Source organism: Phaseolus vulgaris, chromosome 8 (assembly GCF_051622355.1).
Source record: "Phaseolus vulgaris cultivar YP4 chromosome 8, ASM5162235v1, whole genome shotgun sequence".
In the NCBI taxonomy this organism is placed as follows: domain Eukaryota; kingdom Viridiplantae; phylum Streptophyta; class Magnoliopsida; order Fabales; family Fabaceae; genus Phaseolus; species Phaseolus vulgaris.
The window spans coordinates 12,056,738-12,077,941 of NC_143505.1; the positions used below are offsets into that span (position 1 = coordinate 12,056,738).

Genomic DNA, 21,204 nt, shown 5'->3' on the forward strand with positions numbered 1-21,204 from the left:
GGGACTTTCTTCTACCATCAAGGAGTTAAATGTCTTCCCACATTCATTCATCAATAGGTTTCAGAAGCTGCATCATTTTTTCTTTCCCTCCATGTGCTCCAAACAATTTAGGTTGGAGCAGAAGTGGAAGATGAGACCAAATATGTCTTTTTCATGATCCATGTCTCAACTTGCAAATGAGAAGATTCAATAAATAACTTCACTTATAACCTTATAATTCACATTGGACTTGCCCTTTGGGTAATATTGTGAAGGCAGTGGTTTTTTTTTTCTCCTTTAAACTTTGCTTTAGTCCAATCCTTTTACATATATGCCAGTATGCTTTGAAGCAGCAGTAATAAAGATACTCTAAAAAAAGCAAGACAGCGGGGTTGGCAGAGATAAAAATTACAATAACTATAATGTTTTAAATGGACCAACAATAACCTAATTTTAAGTAGATTTTAAACTTTTATTTCTTAATTAGTTTTAAATGCAGCTACAACATATTTAAATTCTATTTAAATAATTAGAGGTTGACAATTTCTTCTTGTATTCTTAATTTTTCTTCTTGTACCTCCACAATGTTATGCAAAGACCAAACTGTCTCTATTATTTTTTAAAATCCTAAAATGCACTCGAACTGTATTTATTTTTTTGCATTGTAGATTATGGAATCCGGAAAAATTTCAGATTGGTACTTGAAGTAAAATTTCAGATCCACCAATCCGTAATTCAAAATATGCATTTTACATTCAAAATTTCATCATTCAGAAAAAACATTCTGGATCCATCAATCCGTAACAGAAATATGCATTCCAGATTCAAAAATTTATAATTAAAAGAAAAAACATTTTGGATTCCGAATTCAGAAATCTATAATTAAAAGAAAAGACATTTTGGATCCACCAATCTGTAAGAGAATTTGGTTTCTGGATTTGGCAATCCGGAAATCAATAATTTATGCAAAATTTTCTCTCAGAACACCCCTTCATTCGAAAAAAAAAATGATTCAATTTTAGATTGATGAATCTGTTACACACTTCCAAGTCCTGATTTTCGGTAACCATGGTGCCCTTTTTCAAATAAAAGGTTAAGGATAGTCTTAGTATTTAGAAAAATATGGGGTGCAGAAAGAAATATGTAGGGTGCAAGAAGAAAAAGTGTTAGAGGTTTATGGTTTGATTGGGCCAAAGGCTCAAACTTATTAGGCTTTTTCAAAATTAGGTTTAGGGTCTTCATATTTTTCATGCGCCGTCTCTTCTTTTTCCGCAGCCGTGTGCAGTGGCAGAGGTAGCGCGAAGACGGAGGCAGCGCGAGCAGCGTGTGCGGTGGAGCGCAGTGGCGGAGGCAGCGAATTACGCAAGTGACGGCGGCGAAACGGCGAGCACAAGCGGCGGAAAAACGGCGCGACAGAGGCACAGGTTAGGGTTTCTGGGTTTCAAATTAGGGTTTTATTGGATTTAGGGTTTTTTTTTTTGTTTTTGGGCCGCGTCATGGATTGCGGAGGCCCATGGATCGTCCGATCCAGCCCTTCGATAGCCGGATCGCTCCGATCCGGTGAAACTCCGATCCCACCTCCGATCCAGCTCGTTTTTGCCTAGAAAGATCGCAAGATCGCGAGATTTCCAATCTAACTTGCGATCTTGGCAACATTGCTTGGTACTGTTCTTCTCTGCCAATCCTGTTATGCACTTGTAAGACAAAACACACTTTGAGCTTGACTTGCACTTTGTTAGAGATGAGTATCAAGTTGCAGACCTCTCACTAAACCTATATCTGGTTCCAGATTTCTCTTAGTCAAATAAACTAAAATTGACGGTCAAATCACCTTGAGTATTATATATCTCTCTTTGTTGTTGCTCTTCATAACAATTTAATACACATAAATAATATTCTATTGTTTTCTATATCATGACTCTTTGTATACTCTAACATAGAAGAGGGCATACAGCATAGGTAATACTAATACTTTTATCAGATGTTTGAAGTCAAAATACAGAAATGGAAGAAGAGTATAAACATACATTAATTAAGCATTTTTGTATGAATGCCTATATTGATACAATTTCTAAAACATACCAACCTGAACTCATACACTAAACACATCATGTATCTATCATGGTTTTAAATTAAACTCTACAACTGTAATTAAGCTGCAGTGTACAAGGTTTTTTGACTTTGTGGTTGCAACCATCAACTCTATTTATCTCTTATTTTTTACAATGCTCTTGACAAAATTACAGACACTTTATAGAATTATGTATTCCCTGCTTTATCATCAATATACAAATGGATATACAAGAATAAAAAAATGAAAAAGTATACTTTGACACTAGAAAAGTATATTATTTTCACAACCTATTATAATAATATAATAATATTTTAAATTAAAAGATAAATTAAATATAATCAAAATATTAACTTATTATGTTGTAGATGAATATTTTTTACCATTTGAGATGTAAACCTATCACCACCTTAAAAAATGTTTTTTATTATTATCACTATAAAAAAAATTATTAAATAAAAATTAATTTTATAAATCAAAATAATTAGTTATTATTTGACTAAATTAGAGATAATTTTTTAAACTAAAAAATTTATTAGTATCGAAAGTAGTTTTTTTATTATTAATAAAATTTATAAAATAGTTTTTAAATTGATCTCTAATCATTAACTATCAAAGTTTTAACTATTTACTACTTTGTATTTTAAATTAATCTTTATATTTAAATCTAAAATGAGATTATACTTAACTTTCTAAATGAGTCATGACGAAATTGCATTATTCTAAAAAATATTGGACCAAAAATGTCATTAAACCTAAATACAAATCCTAAATTATTTAACGTACTATTTCTATGCAAATTTAAAATAAGTAAAATTCATAATTATTTAATGTCCTACTTAAATAAAAATATGAAATACATAAATTTTTTAAATTAATAATTTTTTTTTAAAAAAATATTATTTAATGTCTTACTTAAATAAAAATTTAAAATAAAAAAATCCTAAATTATTTAAAATTCTAAATAATACGTAAATTATTTAATATCGTATTTAAACAAAAATTTAAATGTGGACTAGATAAATTTTTAAAAATTTTCTAAATCCTAAATAAATACAAAAAGAAAAAATTATTTAATGTGTTATTTGAATAAAAATATAAAAGTAATAAAACTTATTCAAAATCCTAAATAAATATAAATTCTAAATTATTCTTTTTAATTGCTTTTATTAATAATATTATTAAATAATTTTATTATATAGTAAAAATTATGTTCACCTTCTCTTACAACCACCACCGAAGTCAGCAGATGCGGAGTGTCTAAAGGGAACGCATACGAGGAATGTCTACACCAGTGAAAGTGTAGAGGGAGAGTCTATTGTTTACACATTTTCAATCATTGAAATTTGTTCCTTTGAATTTAAAAACAATAAATTATTTTTAAATATTTTGCATTAATTACCTTTTTATAAATTTTAGTTATTTTATTGTATCGTATTTTTTTTAATTATTATTATTATTATTATTATTATTATTATTATTATTATTATTATTATTATTCATTTATGAATTGAGTTTATTGGGAATTGAAAAGTTTATATTAGTGTTAAATGATAATTTGTTGAATTATCAAATAAAAGAGTGTGTTCATACTCTTTTAATGATTGAGGTTTGTTTTAATATTTATACTTAAAAATAATAAATTCGTTTTTAATTTTTTTCATGAATTACCCTTTTATAATATATTATATTTTTAAAATAAGCCCAGTGTGTTGCACGGGTCAAAAATGCTAGTTAATTACAAAAGTGACTAAAATTTATTAAATATTTTTATTATTTATAAGTTTTGTTTGTGGAATATATATATAATATTGATCTTTATCAAGTAATCTTTAATCATTGGATGAGATCTGGTTGAATGAAGCTTGAGATAAGCGGTGGGTTAGTGTGTGAGTAAAACCTAATTCACGTTATTTATTTAGATGAGTTTCTCCCTAATCACTAAAAAAGAAAAATAATGAATTTTTACTTGTTCGTAAACTAAAATTAACTTCTGCACAAAATAAAAAATAAAAAGTTAAATAAATAATATAAAATAAATTTTACACATGAGCTTATACATTAAACCAATTTTAAATTAAAAGAAATAGGACACCGTTTCACGCAAACAAACGACACCGTTTCCTTCTTCTCTCAGGTAGGAGAATTTTTACCCTTTTAGTTCGTTCAATAAAAGAACCCTACAGTAGCATTGACATCTGCTCCTTTCTACATTCTCTTTGCTGCGTGCTGTTTTTATTTTGATTCTCTTCCAATGTATTCTAATTGCTTGCCGTTATTTGATATTCTTTTAGTTAATTCCAGTTATTGTTCTTTTTCATCTCTGTTTCTCTGCGTTTCTTCGAACACCGAAGTTCCACAGATACCCAAATTGTTTTCCTTCTTCTGTGTGATTTTTCTTAACCCCAATTGTCTAAAGTTTTCTTTTTTTAATATTGAATGCATTTTGATTTTCGAATTTTATTCTTGGGTATAAAGATCTCAGAAATGGGGACTTTTCTTGAACTTCGAGGAATTCTTGTTAATGTCGTTTTCTTTATTCTTTTGTTTTTGTTTGAATTTTGAAAAAAATTATTTCTGTTTATGCTCTTGATTTTATTTTTCAAATAATTTGATCTTTTTTATACATAATTTTATTTAGTTTTTTTCTCCACGATCGAAGATATAGCCTTTCACGGAACCACCTCATTCTTCAATGTAAATTGTCAATTTGCTTTTAAAACGCCTTTAGTACTTTGCAAATTTTCATATAGAACATTTGTGTGTTATCAATATCATATTAGATAAGAATTCTGAATTACTTTAACTACTTGACCCAGAACTCCCAGAAAGTAAAATTAGGTTTTGTCATCAATCCCATGCTTGCTTAGATGATGCATGATGCATGATGCATGATGCATGATTTTATTTTTTTAATGTAGGGACTTTCTTCTACTACCAAGGAGTTCAAAACAAGTTTAACTGACAATTATTTTTTTCTGGTAGGTTCAGCATTGACAATAATGGAATCGATAGTGAAAAAATTTCAGTCAAAATTCAGAAAAGTTAGGGAAGAGATAAATCGATGGGACGAACTTCAATCTTGCTTAATTTCACAGTTTAGGAACGCTTCTCATATTGTTGATAGGTTCCAGGTTATTTGAATTGCCTTATACTTTTACTGTATACTTTTATTTTTTTTCCTACCCTATTTATTACTGATTTGACCTTGATATTGCTAATGTTATAGTTGCTTCAAAATACCAACAATCATGGTGTTCTAAATTGTGACAGTGGCATGAGAGATGCTCTTTTGGAGAAGCAGATTGAATCGCTCAACAACATTTTGGTTTCCATAAGAAAGACTTTGTGAGTTTCTATTGATATCTAGTGATATGTAAAACTAATGGGTATTTTAATTTAATTTTATGGCTAATGCAATCATGTTTTCAGTTTGAAATTGTTTTTTATTTTTTTGAATGACATAAGAGGAAAACTTAAAAGTAAAAATGAAACAAAATTTCCCATTGGCCAAAATCTTCTTATGCAGATAAGTTAAAAAAAAAACTTTTAGCGTATGGAATATTTCATTTTGTTTTCCTTTTTTATTTTTTATTTCCTATAAGTGTATATACTAGCATTTTGGAGAACAAATTGTGAAATGAGCTCAAGTCTCTAATGTATAAATACAAGTTACATATGATATCTTTTATATGGATGAACCATAGAGATTAGATTAATGCATAATGGTTTTTTTTATGATGTGATGAAATGATAATTGTCTTGGTTTTATTAGTTTTTACTTACTGTGGTTTTATCCTTCTTTCAGTCTTTAGGTGTACTTAATGAAAATAAGAAATTATGAAGTGTTTTTCGTTCAACTTTTATGATCAAGGTTATGAACATTGATGTAGGAGATTGTTTGTTTGTTTTGGTGACTAATTTCTTTAAATTTTCAGGGAAGAGTTTCATTGTATTGCCTTATCTCTTGACAAAATTCATCGAGACAGTAGACAACTAGTGAATGGCGGTTTTTCTCACCTGCACAGGAAACAACTGCAACAGCAAGTTGGCATGAAACCTAGTCTTATTTATTGCCTTGATAGCCTGATGTTTATACATGAGATATATAACTCTGAGTAAGGAACAACTTTTTCTTAATGTATATTATTCTGCTTCTTGACAAACCAGAAATGCAATTACTCTGCTTCCTTCACTTAATGTTTGTTTTACATCTACTATGGATAATGTATATGAACATATGACTTATTTCTGACCAATTAAACTAAGTCTCGTTGCTGGACAAGAAGTTCTTGAAAACTAAAAAAATGTAACAACTCTTCTGTTAATCATAAATCTTTATTATTTGTTGGGTGAAACGACTTCTAAACTCTCAATGTTATTGATGATGGAATGCAACTTTTTCCTTTTAAAAGCTTTTCTGTAGAATTGTTTTTTCCCCCTTTGTTTCTACTTCGGATAACACCACGTTGATCTGGTAAAAAAATATTTACTAGTTTTTTTTTTGTATTAGGTATTTATTAAAATCATCAGTGATCTCCGCACTATCAGAAATTTCCTTGAAATCAAGGTATGAATACCTATGCTACTGTTTAGACATTCAAATGTCATAATTGTGTATGTTTATGACAGTGTGTACATGGCCACACATGCGCTTGTGTATATTTTGTTGTTTTGATCATGTGTGTGTGACTGTCGGAAAGTAAATGAGATGGTGTTGTGAGCTTCTAACATTTAGAAGCAGCCTCAAGAGCATGTGAAAGAATTTTGTTATCCCATTCAAATCAGGTGGTCTTTTTTCAGTCAAACTTTAAACAAAATCAGTCCCAACGACTTAGTTAACTTAGTATACCCAGAAGTAAAACATTCACAAAGGCATCATTATTACTCCTCCAAGAAAAAGATGAGTCGTTAGTGAAATGAAGATGTGAAACCTCAACTTCCTTTAAACCAACTTTGATGCCTTTAATGAGCTCTCTACTAATATTACAGAATACAAAAGTAGAAACCATTCCCAATACCTAAATTCTTATTTTTTATTATTCATGAAAAGACTTGCCTTCATTTTCCAATGCCCGTACTTATGTTGTCCAATGTTTTATTCTGTATTTTGCATTTACTGTTGTTTTTTTTTTTTTTTTTTTTATCAGCAATAATTTTGCATTTACTGTATTGCAGTGCTAGTGAACTTGGTGCACTTCAGCAACTATTGGTTGATCAATCCAATATCCACACTGAGGAAGGTATGCTAGAATCATCTGTGAGGTAGTAAAAGTGATGTTTTGGTCATTAACGATAAAAAATGTATATGCATGTCAACACCATTAATTTCATGTAATGTAATGCTTATGATAATCATTAGGAATGCTTCATTTTGAATTAAACCTTTGTCACCATTACCAACATTATATTGCATAAATTGTGTGTTTATTCTCATAATCAACACTTATACATGCTGAAATAGTTTAACTTCAATCCATATTTATGTTTATACGTACTTTGTTGGAATTAAATTTTGTCGTGATGCATGTAACTATAATTTATAGTTAAAGTTTTAATTATATCTCATTTTAATAGATTCTTTTTTTATTTGATTAACACAATAATTATGATAAACATTACTTATATTTTAAAAAAATGACATCATTTTATAATAGTATTCATGTGACATTGAATTAATCACTACCAAATACCTATATAAAGATTAACAATAAACGCAATCAACTGAAATTTTATGAAATATATTAAAATGTACATGTTAATAAACTATTAAAAGGTGATTAATTTTTTAATTATGCAAGTGAATAATTCAATATTGACTACACTAATTATCATTATTTCCTTATATATATATATATAACTATGAAAATAATTCAAAATTAGAGATACAATACACAAATATTTGTATTGAATGTCATATGAAAAAAATGAAATCCACTTAATACACACAAACCTATGAAGATTTTGACAACATGATACTTAAAAAAATCTTCCAGATATATAGACAATAATATTTGAGCGTCAAACATCTCCAAACTAAATAACATTCAACTCATAATAAAAAATATATAAAATTTTATAAAAAGATAATTATTTAGAAAATATAAGTAAACTTAACAACTAAACAGAAACATAAAATGTACATATACATTTCTTAAATAATAAAGTTAGGAATCTAATTAAATTTTTAACATAACTTAATAACTTAATCTGTCAAACCACTCAAATACTATATTATATTATATAATTTATTGTTTACCCTCTTAAATTTGTAAAGGAGACCAACTCCTAGACTAACCAATTTATTTTATAAAATTAAAAATAAATACTACCGAAAATACAATTACATATCCACATTTTTTATTACACTCTTATAATTTTTTTATAAATATAGATTATTTCTAATTTTATGTGAATTTATTTATTATAGAAAAATAAAATAATAAAATATACTATTTATTATATACTATGCTATAATAACAAATTAATTATATAAAATAGAACATTTTAAACACTTAATTTAATTATACGCTATCACGACGCCACCACTCCTCACCGCGTCACTACCTCCCATCACACCTTTTCTACTGCGTCGCCACCTTCATGCCGTCACCTTCACAGCGACACTAACTCACCGCGTCTGACAGCGTCTACAATGATGGATTAATTTTCGGCATGGAACGGTCATCGCGTCGTCGCCTTCGAACATTCCACAGTGAGGTACGTTTTGAAGCATAAATTAAACACGAACACCTAAAAGATTCAAAAAGAGATTTTTATCTATGTCTGACGATTACTATTTTTTTGCCTCATGACTGGTCGGTTCAGCATTGACAATAATGGAATCGATAGTGAAAAAATTTCAGTCAAAATTCAGAAAAGTTAGGGAAGAGATAAATCGATGGGACGAACTTCAATCCTTCTTAATTTCGCAGTTTAGGAACGTTTCTCATATTGTTGATAGGTTTTAGGTTATTTTATTTGCCTTATACTTTTACTGTATACTTTTTTTTTCAACTCTGACCTTGATATTTGTTCCTACTAGGGAGATGAGACCAAAAGAACTATTGAAGTCTTCTTCTCCTTCCTTCGATCGGTCAGGTAGCAGGGTGATGAGCTGGGGTTCTCCTCGTCCTCCTCCTTCTCCTTCGGCACTCGGTCTTGGGTGAACATCGGATGGTGGGGGTACCTGCGAAGGCACTTCGACGCTCAAGTCAGTAAAATGGGTGATCAGTTCTCTGGTAGGTGAACAATAATAAATGATGTACCTTACTCCTTGGGATGCGTGCTATTTATATTATTCTAATGGGCCTATCTTGTTGGGCCCGTTTATCGGAGTGGACCTTGCTTAGGGTTGCATTACCTAATTCTTAATGACGAATTAGCTTCACTGACCTTGGTTTGAGCATTAGCGGTAATGTGGGTCGGCCATCGGCCAGGTTCCCCTGATCTCGGCTGTCTCGGCCAAGTCTTCTAAGGTCTCGATCAGGTAGGCCGTTAGCCTCGTCGTCTCAGCCAGGTTCCTCAGGTTTCGGTCAGGTGACTAGGTCTCAGGCAGCCAGGTGGGTCTCGGGCAGGGAGACCAGGGGTCGGCCTCGCCCATACCGGTACACTTGCCCCCAGGCTCGAGGGCAGATATGTAGGATGTGCCCGATGAGTTTTTAATGATGGTGTCGGTTGGTCTCCCTTGGTTGTGCGACTGTTCCATTTCTCGAGGTATGACGTGACCCTAGGCGGCGTGACACGACTGTCATTAATGAGGGGTTTTTCGGGCGAGAAGTTTTATGGACCATCCAACGGTTGAGATTGGTGTGTCGGTTCAGAATCCGAGTCCCCAACAGTGTCGAGACCTTGTATTTCCTGAGTGAGTTTGTTCTGATTGTCGAGCCTTCTTTTGCCCACTGCTCTGAGAATCGAGATACCTTTCGGCCTATTCACAAAGCTTCACTCTCGTCCACTTTGATTTTAACAAAGGTTAGTCATGTCGTCGCAATCTCGTCCTACCTCTTCTTCTTCGGGTCACCCATCCTCCCCTGTTGGTCGCCCTCCACAGTCCAGAAAGTCCTCGTCTTCTTCCTCTTCTTCTTCTTCCTCCGCCGAACCTGCTTCGGTTAGGGTGGCCGAAGTGTCATCCCAGATGGAGGTTGTAAGGGGAGACGTCCCGGCCAACGCTATTGACTGATCGGGCTCTCCCCCGATGGTCGTCCCTTTAGAGGATCTTAGTTGGGTGGATACTAGAGTAGTTGAGATGGTCTATGGGACCGAGTTGTCTATGACCAAGTTTTTGGTCAGGCATCCGATTCTAAAGGCGGAAGAGTATTCGAGCTACTTTGATGTCTTGCCTTGTGGGGCGGTCGAGAGCGTGTGTATAGGGCGGTCGGGTAAAGACCCCCCCCCTTTTTTTACATGTACGCTTGTTTATTTACGGATCTTCATGTCTCCCTTCCTTTCGACGAGTTTACGATGGACGTCCTTCGGACGCTCAACGTGGCTCCCACCCAGGTTCACCCAAATACCTGGGCGTCCATTCAGGCCTTCTGCCTGTTGTGTGAAGTTATACGCCTTCACCCCACCCCCTCTTGCTTTCTTTCTTAATACACCTCTCATCCCGCAAAAAAGATCGCTTGACATTCTTTGGTCGGGCGACCGGGCAGTGTATTGTTTGACTCATTCGCCCTCTCCTATAAACGTTTTAAGGAGAGGTTTGTGAAGGTTGTCATTCGACCTCAGGCGACCGCTTGTTTCTTTGACTTGGCCAGTCGATCGAGGTTCCCTCTTTACTGGACTCGGCGGCCTTGTGATTTCAAGGAGTGGCCGAGGCCGACATAGGGTGAGGACGAGTTGGGGGTTCTCACCCTTTTTGACGCCCTCCCGAGGAAGCTTCCATGCTGGGGGTTGATCGGCGCGTATACCAAGTCTGCGCGATGGGCGGCCGTGAGGGGTATGTGTCTTGGTTGTCTTTGTCGGTCGGTTTTAGCTCCTATATTCTAACTTGTTTGCTTTTGTTGTTTTGCAGAAATCATGGTTAACGAGCGATCGACAGTCATCAGCGTCCTTGACAAGCATCGGCAGAAGGCAGTCGATCGCAAGGGTCGCCGCAGCCTAGAGGTACTACCGTCGAGGAATGACAGAGCTGAGAAGTCCAAGGGGCTGGTCGGGCCTTCCCACAAGTTCAAGAAACAGCCGAGAGACGGGGGCAACGTTGCTACTACAACCAGCTCGCCTGGTTCTATGCCAACACCTCCTCCTCCTCGTCGGGCGGTGGCTGAGGTGGCGCCACCTTTGCCTAGGCAAACAGTGCGTGGGGCGGCAACTCTGTCCGAAACCGCGGCCAGGGTCGCACATACACCCTTCGACCTCTTGGGGGGTGGCTACCAATTCTCGCGAAGGTTTCGCATGGCGCTCCCGGATGAGGCTCGGGAGTCCTTCCGAGATGTCTCTTCCACAGACCTTTTGAGGGGCGGCTTTGAGCTGATGTGCCACTCCGTCGTCCTTGTCTAACATGGGCTTCAAGGGCGAGACCGTCAGGCTGAGAACGTGTCGCAGTTGGAGCACCAACTGTCTAAGGCAACCCAAGATTTGAAACAATCATTGGCCGCGAATAGCAACTTATCAACCAACATTGCTAAAAGGGCGGCCAAGAGGGAGTTGGCGTAGCAGGAGGTCGTCGAGGTGAGGCGTCAGTTGGAGGCTGAGAAGTTGAGGGCAGCTACAGAGATCGCCAAACTGAGAAAGTTGGCCGAGAAAATAAGTGAACAGCTCTCATCCGCGGCCACTGAGTTGGCCACTATTCAAACTGCCAAAGTTCAAGTTGAGGCCGAGCTTGACGAGAATTATGAGGAGGCCGAGGAGCTGCTGAAGCAATGCTTCGATCGAGCCGTGCGTCAAGCAGATGTGCTTTATGGTGGGCCGTCAGCCACTGGTGATTTTGGCCTCGATTGTGAGGTTTACCAGGGTTGGTTGGTACTGAGTGCTGAAGTGGCTGACCTAACTGCTCAAGAGGCTGGACCGGCCGGGACCCAGGAGGGGTAAGCTAAGGCTCACGAGAGGGAGGCCGGGACTGAGGAGGGGGAGTGTGTAGAGATTCAAGATTAGGTTTGCCCTTGGCCGGGTTGTGGCCTTTTCTTGCTTTTTGATTTCCTCCGAGGTCGGGTTGTGGCCTTTTTTTGCTTTTTGATGTATCGCCCAACTTCTGCTTTTTAATATACCGCCTCATTTATCTTCTTTTATGGTTTTGATTTGCATAAAAATTTACAAGTTAACAAGTCGGTTTTTAACTGAATCGGGCGGGCGGTCGTATTAATTGCGATGTTAATCAAACAAGTGTTGGGAATCGGTCATTAATTGCGAGTATTTAATCGAGCAAGTTGAATTCGGGCGATCGGCCCTTAATTGTAAATGCCAAATTGAACAAGTTGAATACGGGCGATCGACCATTAGTTGTGAATGTTAAACCGAGCGAGTTGGGTTGGGTGATCGGTTATTATTTTTTTTGTAATCGATCCATTCAAAATGGGTGTCAGCCATTATTTGTGATGTTAATCGATCAAGTGGGAACGGGCGATCGGCCGCTTGTCGCGTGTGGTCTTGGCAGGGTACGCCGGTTAAGACTTCGCCCAGACTCAGCCTTGGGGGTCGGTCTCGGCAGGGTATGCCGGTTAAGGCTTTATCCAGACCAAACTTGGGGGTCGGTCTCGGCAGGGTATGTCGGTTAAGGCTTCATCCAGACCGAGCCGAGAGAGGTGTTGGCAGAGTATGCTGGTTAAGGCTTCATCCAGACCAGATCTGGGAGTCAGTCTCAGCAGGGTATGCCGGTTAAGGCTTCATCCAGACCGAGCCGAGAGAGGTGTTGGCAGGGTATGCCAGTTAAGGCTTCATCCAGACCAAACCTGGGAGTCGGTCTCGGCAGGGTATGCCAGTTAAGGCTTTATCCAGATCGAGCCGAAAGAGGTTGCATGAGAGTCGTGCTAGTATTTTTGATGAAAACGCCTCGTTAAAACCTCCCTGGTTAGGTGAGGAAAGAATGTGTGACTTTATTAATTTTAATTCTAGTTGAACTTGAGGTGCGTGGCATTCCACGTCCTCGGTACAATTTTGCCTGAAAGTCATTTTAAGTGATAAACTCTCCCCTTTGCGACTTCTCGGACTCGGAAAGGCCCCTTCCAGTTGGACGAGAACTTCCCTTCATTTTTTCTAGCATCGTTGCGCGTTCTCCAGATGAGGAAGCTCTTCGACCGTACCTTTGTGTTGTACCGCATGGACGCTCAGATTTTGCAAGCGGCTTCTCGAATCCTGCTTTTGTCACGAAACTCACTTACCAAATCGAGGTTGACCGCTAGACTTTCCTCGTTTAGGATGTGGTCAAACATTCTGTCGTCGTATGGTGGGTTCGGCCACCTCAACCGGGATCATGACCTCGGTCCCGTATGTCAGGCTGTAGGGTGTCTCCTGCGTGGTGGTTTGTGGGAGCACTTGTACGCCCGAAGTACCTCGATCCACTCCTCGGTCCATCGACCTTTTGCCTTGCCCAGACGCTTTTTCAGCTCATTGAGTATGACCTTTTTGGCGGCCTCGGCCTGCCTATTGGTTTGCGGGTGTTCGACCGAGGTTGTGACACACTTGATGCCCAGGTCGATCAATGAACTGTCGGTCATTGTCAGTTATAATTGTGTGCGGGACGCCGAATCGGCAAACAATGCTCCTCCATACGAAGTTTTGCACATTTTTTGCCGAGATGGATGCAAGGGGTTCGGCCTCGATCCACTTGGTGAAGTAGTCGACTCCCACCAAATGGAACTTGGTTTGTCCTTTCCCCGGTGAGAAAGGACTGATAATGTCCATTCCTCAAATGGTGAATGGCCATGGGGAGGTGATGTTGTGCAGCTTTTCCGGCCTTGTGTGGTGGAGGGAGGCCAAACTCCTGGCACTTGATGCATTTTTTCACGTACTAGGACAGTCACCCTGTATGGTCAGTCAATAGTATGCGGCCCTCAGAACCTTGGCGGCCATCGTCCTTGTCCCAGCGTGATTCCCGTAGATTCCCTCATGTATCTCAGCCAGAATGTACTCGGCCCGTTTGTTGGTGATACATTTTAGCAAGGGGGTCGAGTAACCTCTCTGGTACAGGTCCTCGTTGATCATGGTGTATCAGGCGCATTGTTGCTTCATCGCCTTTTCTTGGTCTGGTTTGCACGTGTCGTCTCTTATGTACTGGATGACGGGTGTCATCCAGTTGTCGGCTTCGGCCTCGGCCTCGACTATAGCCAAACACTCGGCCTCGGCCTCTGTCACACCGGGGTGTCTCAGCCATATTTGTATGACTGATCTCTGGTGGCTCTTCTTCTTGGTGACCGACAGCTTGGACAGGATGTCGACCCTTTTATTGTCCTCCCTCGGTATGTGTTCCAAAGGTGCTTTGCTGAAACGGACGATGCTGTTTTTGGTCGCATGGTAGTACCGTTGCAGCAAAGGTTCCTTTACTTCAAACTCTCCATTGATTTGGCCAACCATCACTTAGGAGTCGTTTTTGCATGTAACCTCGCGTGCTCCCATGTCGTAGGCTAGGTTCAGCCCGACGAGCAAGGCTTCGTACTCGGCCTGGTTGTTGGTTGCCCGAAATCCGAATTGGAGAGCTTGCTTCAGGAGGAGGTCACCCGACCCCTCCCGGACGACTCATGCTTCGCATGCTGTTTTATTTGAGGAGCCGTCCACACACATCGTCCACCCGCTTGAGAGGGTGGGCAGTGGTGTCAACTCGGCCGAGAAGTCGACCAAGCACTGGGACTTGATGACGCCCCTCGGTTCGTAGCGTATGTCGAACTCAAAGAGTTCGACTGACCAACCTATCATTCTCCCTGCAACGTCTGGCTTAGATAGAATTTTAAAAATAGGGTAGTCGGTTCTTACAATAGTAGTTGGCGTCAGCCGTCATGAAGGTCGTTTTCTCCTTGTCCCTGGGGTGCATGCTTATTTGGTTGTAGCCAGAGTAAGCGTCTAGGAAGCTCATAATCTTGTGACTGACTGCTCCATCCACCAGCTGGTCAATGTTTGGGAGGGGGTAGGTATCCTTTGGACATGCGCTGTTGATGTTTCTATAGTCAACACACATCCTCCAGTTACCGTTTGGTTTGGTGACCATGACGACGTTGGCCAGCTAAGTTGTGTATCGAGCCTCCCTTAAAAACCCGGCCGATAAGAGCTTATCGGCCTCTTCCTTCGCCGCGAGTCGTTTTTCATCACCCAAGTCTCTCTCCTTTTGGGCGATCGGGCGGGCTTCTTTAAATATCGAAAGACGATGAGTGATGACATCCGGGCTCACCCCCGGCATGTCGGCCGGGGTCCATGCGAACATGTCCACATTCTTTCTCAGCGCAGCATGCATGATCTCGGCCTTGGCAGCTGCGAAGGTCGTTCCTACCGTAGTGTTGTGCTCTTCGTGGAAGAGGGGGACTCTCCTTAGCTCTTCTCTTGCCTCCAGCCTATCCTTGGTGTCCCGGGGATCGAGGTCTACCAATGTCACGGTCGGCTCGATCTTTCTTAGTAGGTCCTTCCCGGGGGAGTGGTCTTTTCGGGAGGATTTTCTCACCCTCAGGGGGTAGGTGTCGTTCCTTAAGGGTTTCACTCGGAGGCTCTCGGCATAGCACTGTCGTGCTTCTTTCTAGTCTACGTGGACCGTGAGAATGTCCTCTGTCCTCGAAGGGAACTTCATTGCAAGGTGATACAATGACCATCTGCCGGTTGATGGATGGTCGGCTGAGGAGGATGTTGTAGGAGGTGTTGGCGTCGATGACTAGGTATCGGATTTTGATGGTCCTGGTGCCCTTCCCCTCTTCGAAGGTGGTGTACAATTCAATGTAACCCTTGGTGCCCACCCTCTCACCCGAGAATCCTACCACGTGATCGTCGTATGGCATCATCTCGGCCTCGGCTATCCTCAAAGTTTTCCAGGAAAGGATGTCTACCGAACTTCCCTGGTCCACAAGGGTCTTCCGGATGGTGAATCGGTCTATGTCGACCGCTATCACCATCGGGTCATCCTGCTGGCGGTAGTCCACGCCTTTAAAGTCTTCGTTCGTGAATGTGATGGGTGACATCCTAGGTCGGAATGCCACAACGTTTACTTGGTGTACCGCTCGCAGGTTTTTCTTTTGGGCATTGTTTGTGCTTCCTCTCCCGGCGAAGCCGTCGGCTATAGTGTTGATAACCTCCCGGTTACCTCTCCCATCGACTTCCCTGAGGGGTCGTCCCTTGCAGGTTGTCGGTCACCTCTGTTGTCCCGATCATTTCTGCCGCGTTGAGGTGACCTCGTCCGCCTAGGTGGATCCGCCCGGCAGGGAGGGTCTCGATCGTTCCTGACGAATCGGTTAAGTTCCTCGATCTTATCCTTCAGGGCCTGACACTCCTCAGTCGAGTGTGCGGTGTTTTGGTGGTACCGACACTGCTTTCTCCGGTCGGCATTGTTTGGGCTTGCCACTTTCCTCGGAGGAGGGATTAACTCGGCGTTGAGGGCCTCATCCAGGATCCTCCCCCTCTTGGTCGTCAGGGGTGTGTATCTTGAGAACTGGATTGGTCGGTCCCGGTTATCTCGGCGTCGGTCATTTCTTTGATTGGGTCGCCCCTGACAGCCTTTTCTACTTTGCTTTTCTCCCCGCCGGCCTCGGCACGGGCCTGGTTGCGAAACTCTCTGAGCTCCTCCAGCTGCATGTATTTAGCGGCTCTCTTCCTCAGCTCGTCCAGGCTGGTGGCCGGCTGTATGCACGAGTTATCGGCAAAGGGCCCTGGACGTAGGGCTGTCAGCATGTGGTGCATGGAAACGTCCGGGCTCAGATTCTGGATGCTCATTGCCACCTACTGAACCTATCGACAAAGGTTCTCAGCGACTCTCCCTTCTCCTGGTGGATGCCTACCAAGGCGATGGAGGTCAGGTGATGTGGGCGGCTGGTTGCAAATTGTGTTTCGAATTTTGCTACGAGCGTGGCAAAGATGTCGATGGAGTTGGGTGGGAGCTTGGTGAACCAACTAAGGGCTGCTCCCTTCAAGGATGTGGAAAACACTCGACATAGCACAACGTCATTCGAGGTATAGAGACTCATATGGGTGGTGTAAGCGTCCATATGCTCGTCCGGGTCGGTCGACCCGTCATATCGGTCTCGATTGAAACCCTTCCACTTCTCAGGTAGTGGGACCTCGATGATAGTGTTGGTAAAGGGATGTCGGCGGGTCGAGTCGGCCGTCACGGTCGTCCGAGCGGACCTGATCAGGCATGACTCGTCTTCCATCTCGGTTTCTCGGGGAGGGGGTCGGCCTCTCGTCTCCTCGACCACATCTGGGTCCTCCCCCAACTTCCTTTTCATTATTCGTTCTCCTTACGGAGAGCTTGCAGCTCCTACTTGTTTTTCTGAGCAGTCTTCTTGGTCTTCCTTCTCATCTCGGTCATCTCTCTCTAGAGAGACAGCAACAACATTGTCTGGTTGGTTTCGGTCATTCTCTCCATGCTTTTGGTTGAGACCATCTACTTTTTTCCTTCAGCTAGTTTCCCTCGGCCCCACGGTGGGCGCCAATTGTTCCTACTAGGGATATGGGACCTATAGAACTATTGAAGTCTTTTTCTCCTTCCTTCGATCGGTCAGGTAGCTGGGTGATGAGCTGGGGTTCTCCTCGTCCTCCTGCTTCTCCTTCGGCACTCGGTCTCGGGTGAACATCGGATGGTGGAGGTACCTGCGAAGACACTCCGACGCTCAAGTCAGTAAAGTGGATGATCAGTTCTCTGGTAGGTGAACAATAATAAATGACATACCTTACTCCTTGGGATGCGTGCTATTTATATTATTCTAATGGGCCTACCTTGTTGGGCCCGTTTATCGGAGTGGACCTTGCTTAGGGTTGCATTACCTAATTCTTAATGACGGATTAGCTTCACTGACCTTGGTTTGAGCATTAGCGGTAATATGGGTCGGTCATCGACCAGGTTCCCCTGATCTCGGCCGTCTCGGCCAAGTCTTCTAAGGTCTCGGTCAGGTAGGTCGTCGGCCTCATCGTCTCGACCAGGTTCCTCAGGTTTCGGTCAGGTTGACTAGGTATCGGGCAGGGAGACTAGGGGTCGACTTCACCCATACCGGTACAATATTGTCAATGTTGTAGTTGCTTCAAAATACCAACAATCATGGTGTTCTAAATTGTGTTAGTGGCATGAGAGATCTTCTTTTGGTTGTAGGGTGGTCAAGGTGTGCCAAAATAAAGTGTAGAGAACAATGCCTCTCATTTACATTCACATGGGACCCTTCAACATCCTTTTATCCTTTTTTTTTAAACAATAATGGCCACCCCAACCCCAAATTCTACTCAAACAAATGTCTCGCTCATATATTCCAAATAATTAAACAGTATTCACACTCTTTTTTCTTTTTCAAATCAAGAGGTGTCATTTTACATTTAGTTCATTCATTCTCACAATATGGACCCATTTAAAGTAAAATAGTATTTCTAATTGATATCTTATTCTGGTACAAGGATTAAAAAGTCTCACTAGTGTCAACAAATTTTGTTTCTAAGCAAAAAATGGATGAACCAAGGTTACCTCTCCTTGGTGTACTTTGCGTTTGGTGCAACTTCTTGCAAAAATCTAAAGAATCTTGACTCGGAATTATATGCCCTGGCTCTGCCTTGGGATCCCCTAAATTCGCCACATTAGTGAAATTACGTATGGTGCATTCTATTACACCAAAAACTTAATAAAATACTAAGAAATTTTGATCAGTTTGTAGAAGGATAATTGATGAAGGAGTTAAAAAATGAGAGCACCGAAACCATAGTCTAGAAAAACCTATGTAGTATAAAGTATTAAGAAGAGTACACTGCTCCACATGAATCTAATAAAATTCAGGCACCATCTTTCGGCTGCCGTCGCCTTCACGAGTCCTTCATTTCTGTACCTTTTTCTCATCACATCACTCTCTCTTCCTCGGCTATAGGGATTCTTGTTTGACTTCAACAACACCCCTTTCTAGTTTAATATATATAAAATAATGCATGAGAACACACAAATTTGTTGCTAACCACTACACGCAAGTGTATGATATGCAAGAGGCAACACCCCTAATTTATTCCATCATACAATACTAACTTCACTCTCACGTAATCACTTTCACATGACACTAACAAAACACACCAACCACACACCAACAACGCCCCAATCTACTACTCTATTATGTATATTTTGTCTCTAGAAGTGTCATGTTAAGGTTCATAAATTTGTTCTGTAAAATTAGTTTTTTCGTCAGAGTTAAATTTGAGATATTGCTTAACATGATTGTTTTTATAAGATTTTATCTTTTTCAAAATTATCTGCAAAATATTCAGCATCTGATATAGTTTTTTTGAACAAAAATATGTTACAGAGTGTATCTAACATAAATACATGCCACAGAAAGCAAACACACCAAGAATCTAAGCCACCCACCCTACTAATAAAACCCTTCAAGTCCAAACCTTTTAGCCAAAACCAAACACCCTTTTGGCCACTCTTCACAATGCCAACCCAACCTGACTCACCCAAGACGTTGACCCAAATGTTTCAGAACATCTTCTCAGACAACAGTAACATTATGCTTGCAGCCATCAATTCCCTTCTCCTTGTCATCCTTTTTGTCCTCCTTCTCCACCTCGCCAAATGGTTCCTTGCTCAAGCACAGGCTCAGGCACACGCCCGCCGTCGGCGCCGCCGCCGACGAACGACGGTGACCGTCTCCGACGTCCTTGGCCCGGCAAGGTTCCACCACTTCCACGGGTTCAACATAGAAGACTCCTCACCCCTCTCAACCAAAGGCCTTGATTCTTCCACCATCAGAGCAATTCCTCTCTTCATCTATGAGCATAACAAGGCCAAAGAAGATGAAGAACTTGATTGGGTGATTTGTTTGAGTGCCTTTGAGGGTGGTGAAGTGGGAAGGTGTTTGCCAAAGTGTGGCCATGGTTTTCATGTGGAGTGCATTGACATGTGGTTGAGTTCACACTCCAATTGTCCTATTTGTAGAGCCATTGTAGTAAATGTTGTTGAGAGTGATTCTTCTCAGGTTGTGTCTTCAAGAGATCATGGTGATGAATATGGTGGTTCTGATTTTGAGATTGTGGTTGATGCTGGTTCTGATGAGAGTAGAGAGAGTGAGAACGGGAGTGGTAATGGTAATGGTAATGGCAGCGGAGGATCAAGAACAAGTGTTTCATTAAGAGCATGTTTGGAACACTGACCTCACATCATATTTACTAAAAAAGTCAAATCATAACAGGATTAGTGCATGTTTAGGGTCCAAATTGTTGCAACACACATCCCAATGTACACTTAAAGCATAAATTAGGATTGGGTTTCTTCTGAAAATGTAAATCTGGAGCCTCAGAATATTTAGTCAAACAGTTTTAAATGATGCAAAAACTATTTCTTGCTGCTTCTTTTTGACAGTGGACTATCTGAGTTGTAGAAGAAACTCGAACATGAAACATCATTTGTATTTTTATTTAGATTTGTTCTATGTGATACTGAAAACTTGTACAAGGAACACCTGTTGATAATTAGTCCACTAAGTTATTTAGAGCCCTCAATTTTTTTTTTATGGGTAAGTTGAGCCGGCTGGTACTACCTGCTGGGTTACATCATAGGTCAGTTAACTTTCACTGCTTAAGAAATCTTTTTGCTTAGACTAAATCTATGAGCATCACTTTATGCTGCATTGTATTTAAGAGCAATGCAGCTAGGAACTAGCAACCACACTCTATTGCTTCTTTTGAACATAGTAGAGGAGGAAAGCAACAAAGGTTAACACTAGGGTAGGTGCATAAACGAAAGGAAAAAGACAAAAGACAGTACTTACTAATTAAGAACTTAACTGTGTTGCATTGGTCAGTTACACTTCATGATTATATATATATATATATATATATATATATATAGACACACCTTTCATCAGCAATTGATTGTCCTGAAGACTAGAGTTGTGTTGTTTTCTGTCACGACTCACGATCCTCTAGTCCAAAAAATGTGGCTCGATTGCAGGAAACCAATATAGTGGGTCCACCATTCTGTCCTATATCATTTTATTCAACAATTTAAACCAAATTAGTTTAGATAATTTGAATTTGAATTTAACTTTGTTTAAAGAGTC

At 40.1% G+C, this 21,204-nt stretch overlaps 2 protein-coding genes across 6 annotated transcripts; both read left to right on the forward strand.

Annotated features, from left to right (window-relative positions):
- Window positions 1-1,178: 1,178 nt before the first annotated feature.
- On the forward strand, window positions 1,179-7,489 carry LOC137824049 (uncharacterized protein At5g43822). 5 transcript variants are annotated; one of them, XM_068629478.2, is made up of 6 exons: window positions 1,183-1,403; window positions 5,042-5,184; window positions 5,280-5,398; window positions 5,989-6,168; window positions 6,564-6,620; window positions 7,229-7,489. In XM_068629478.2, the coding sequence occupies exons 2-6, from the start codon at window positions 5,053-5,055 to the stop codon at window positions 7,317-7,319; spliced, it is 579 nt and encodes a 192-aa protein (XP_068485579.1). In that variant the 5' UTR covers window positions 1,183-1,403; window positions 5,042-5,052; the 3' UTR covers window positions 7,320-7,489. The 5 variants fall into 5 exon arrangements, with proteins under 5 accessions (XP_090149542.1, XP_068485579.1, XP_068485578.1 ...); XM_068629477.2 differs by having other exon boundaries at window positions 1,187-1,403; window positions 5,036-5,184; XM_090293414.1 differs by lacking the exon at window positions 1,183-1,403 and adding an exon at window positions 4,219-4,306 and having other exon boundaries at window positions 5,036-5,184.
- Window positions 7,490-8,586: 1,097 nt separating this feature from the next.
- On the forward strand, window positions 8,587-20,467 carry LOC137824048 (RING-H2 finger protein ATL2). The gene is made up of 2 exons (XM_090293995.1): window positions 8,587-8,770; window positions 9,096-20,467. The coding sequence occupies exon 2, from the start codon at window positions 19,438-19,440 to the stop codon at window positions 20,293-20,295; it is 858 nt and encodes a 285-aa protein (XP_090150121.1). The 5' UTR covers window positions 8,587-8,770; window positions 9,096-19,437; the 3' UTR covers window positions 20,296-20,467.
- The last annotated feature ends 737 nt before the right edge of the window (window positions 20,468-21,204 follow it).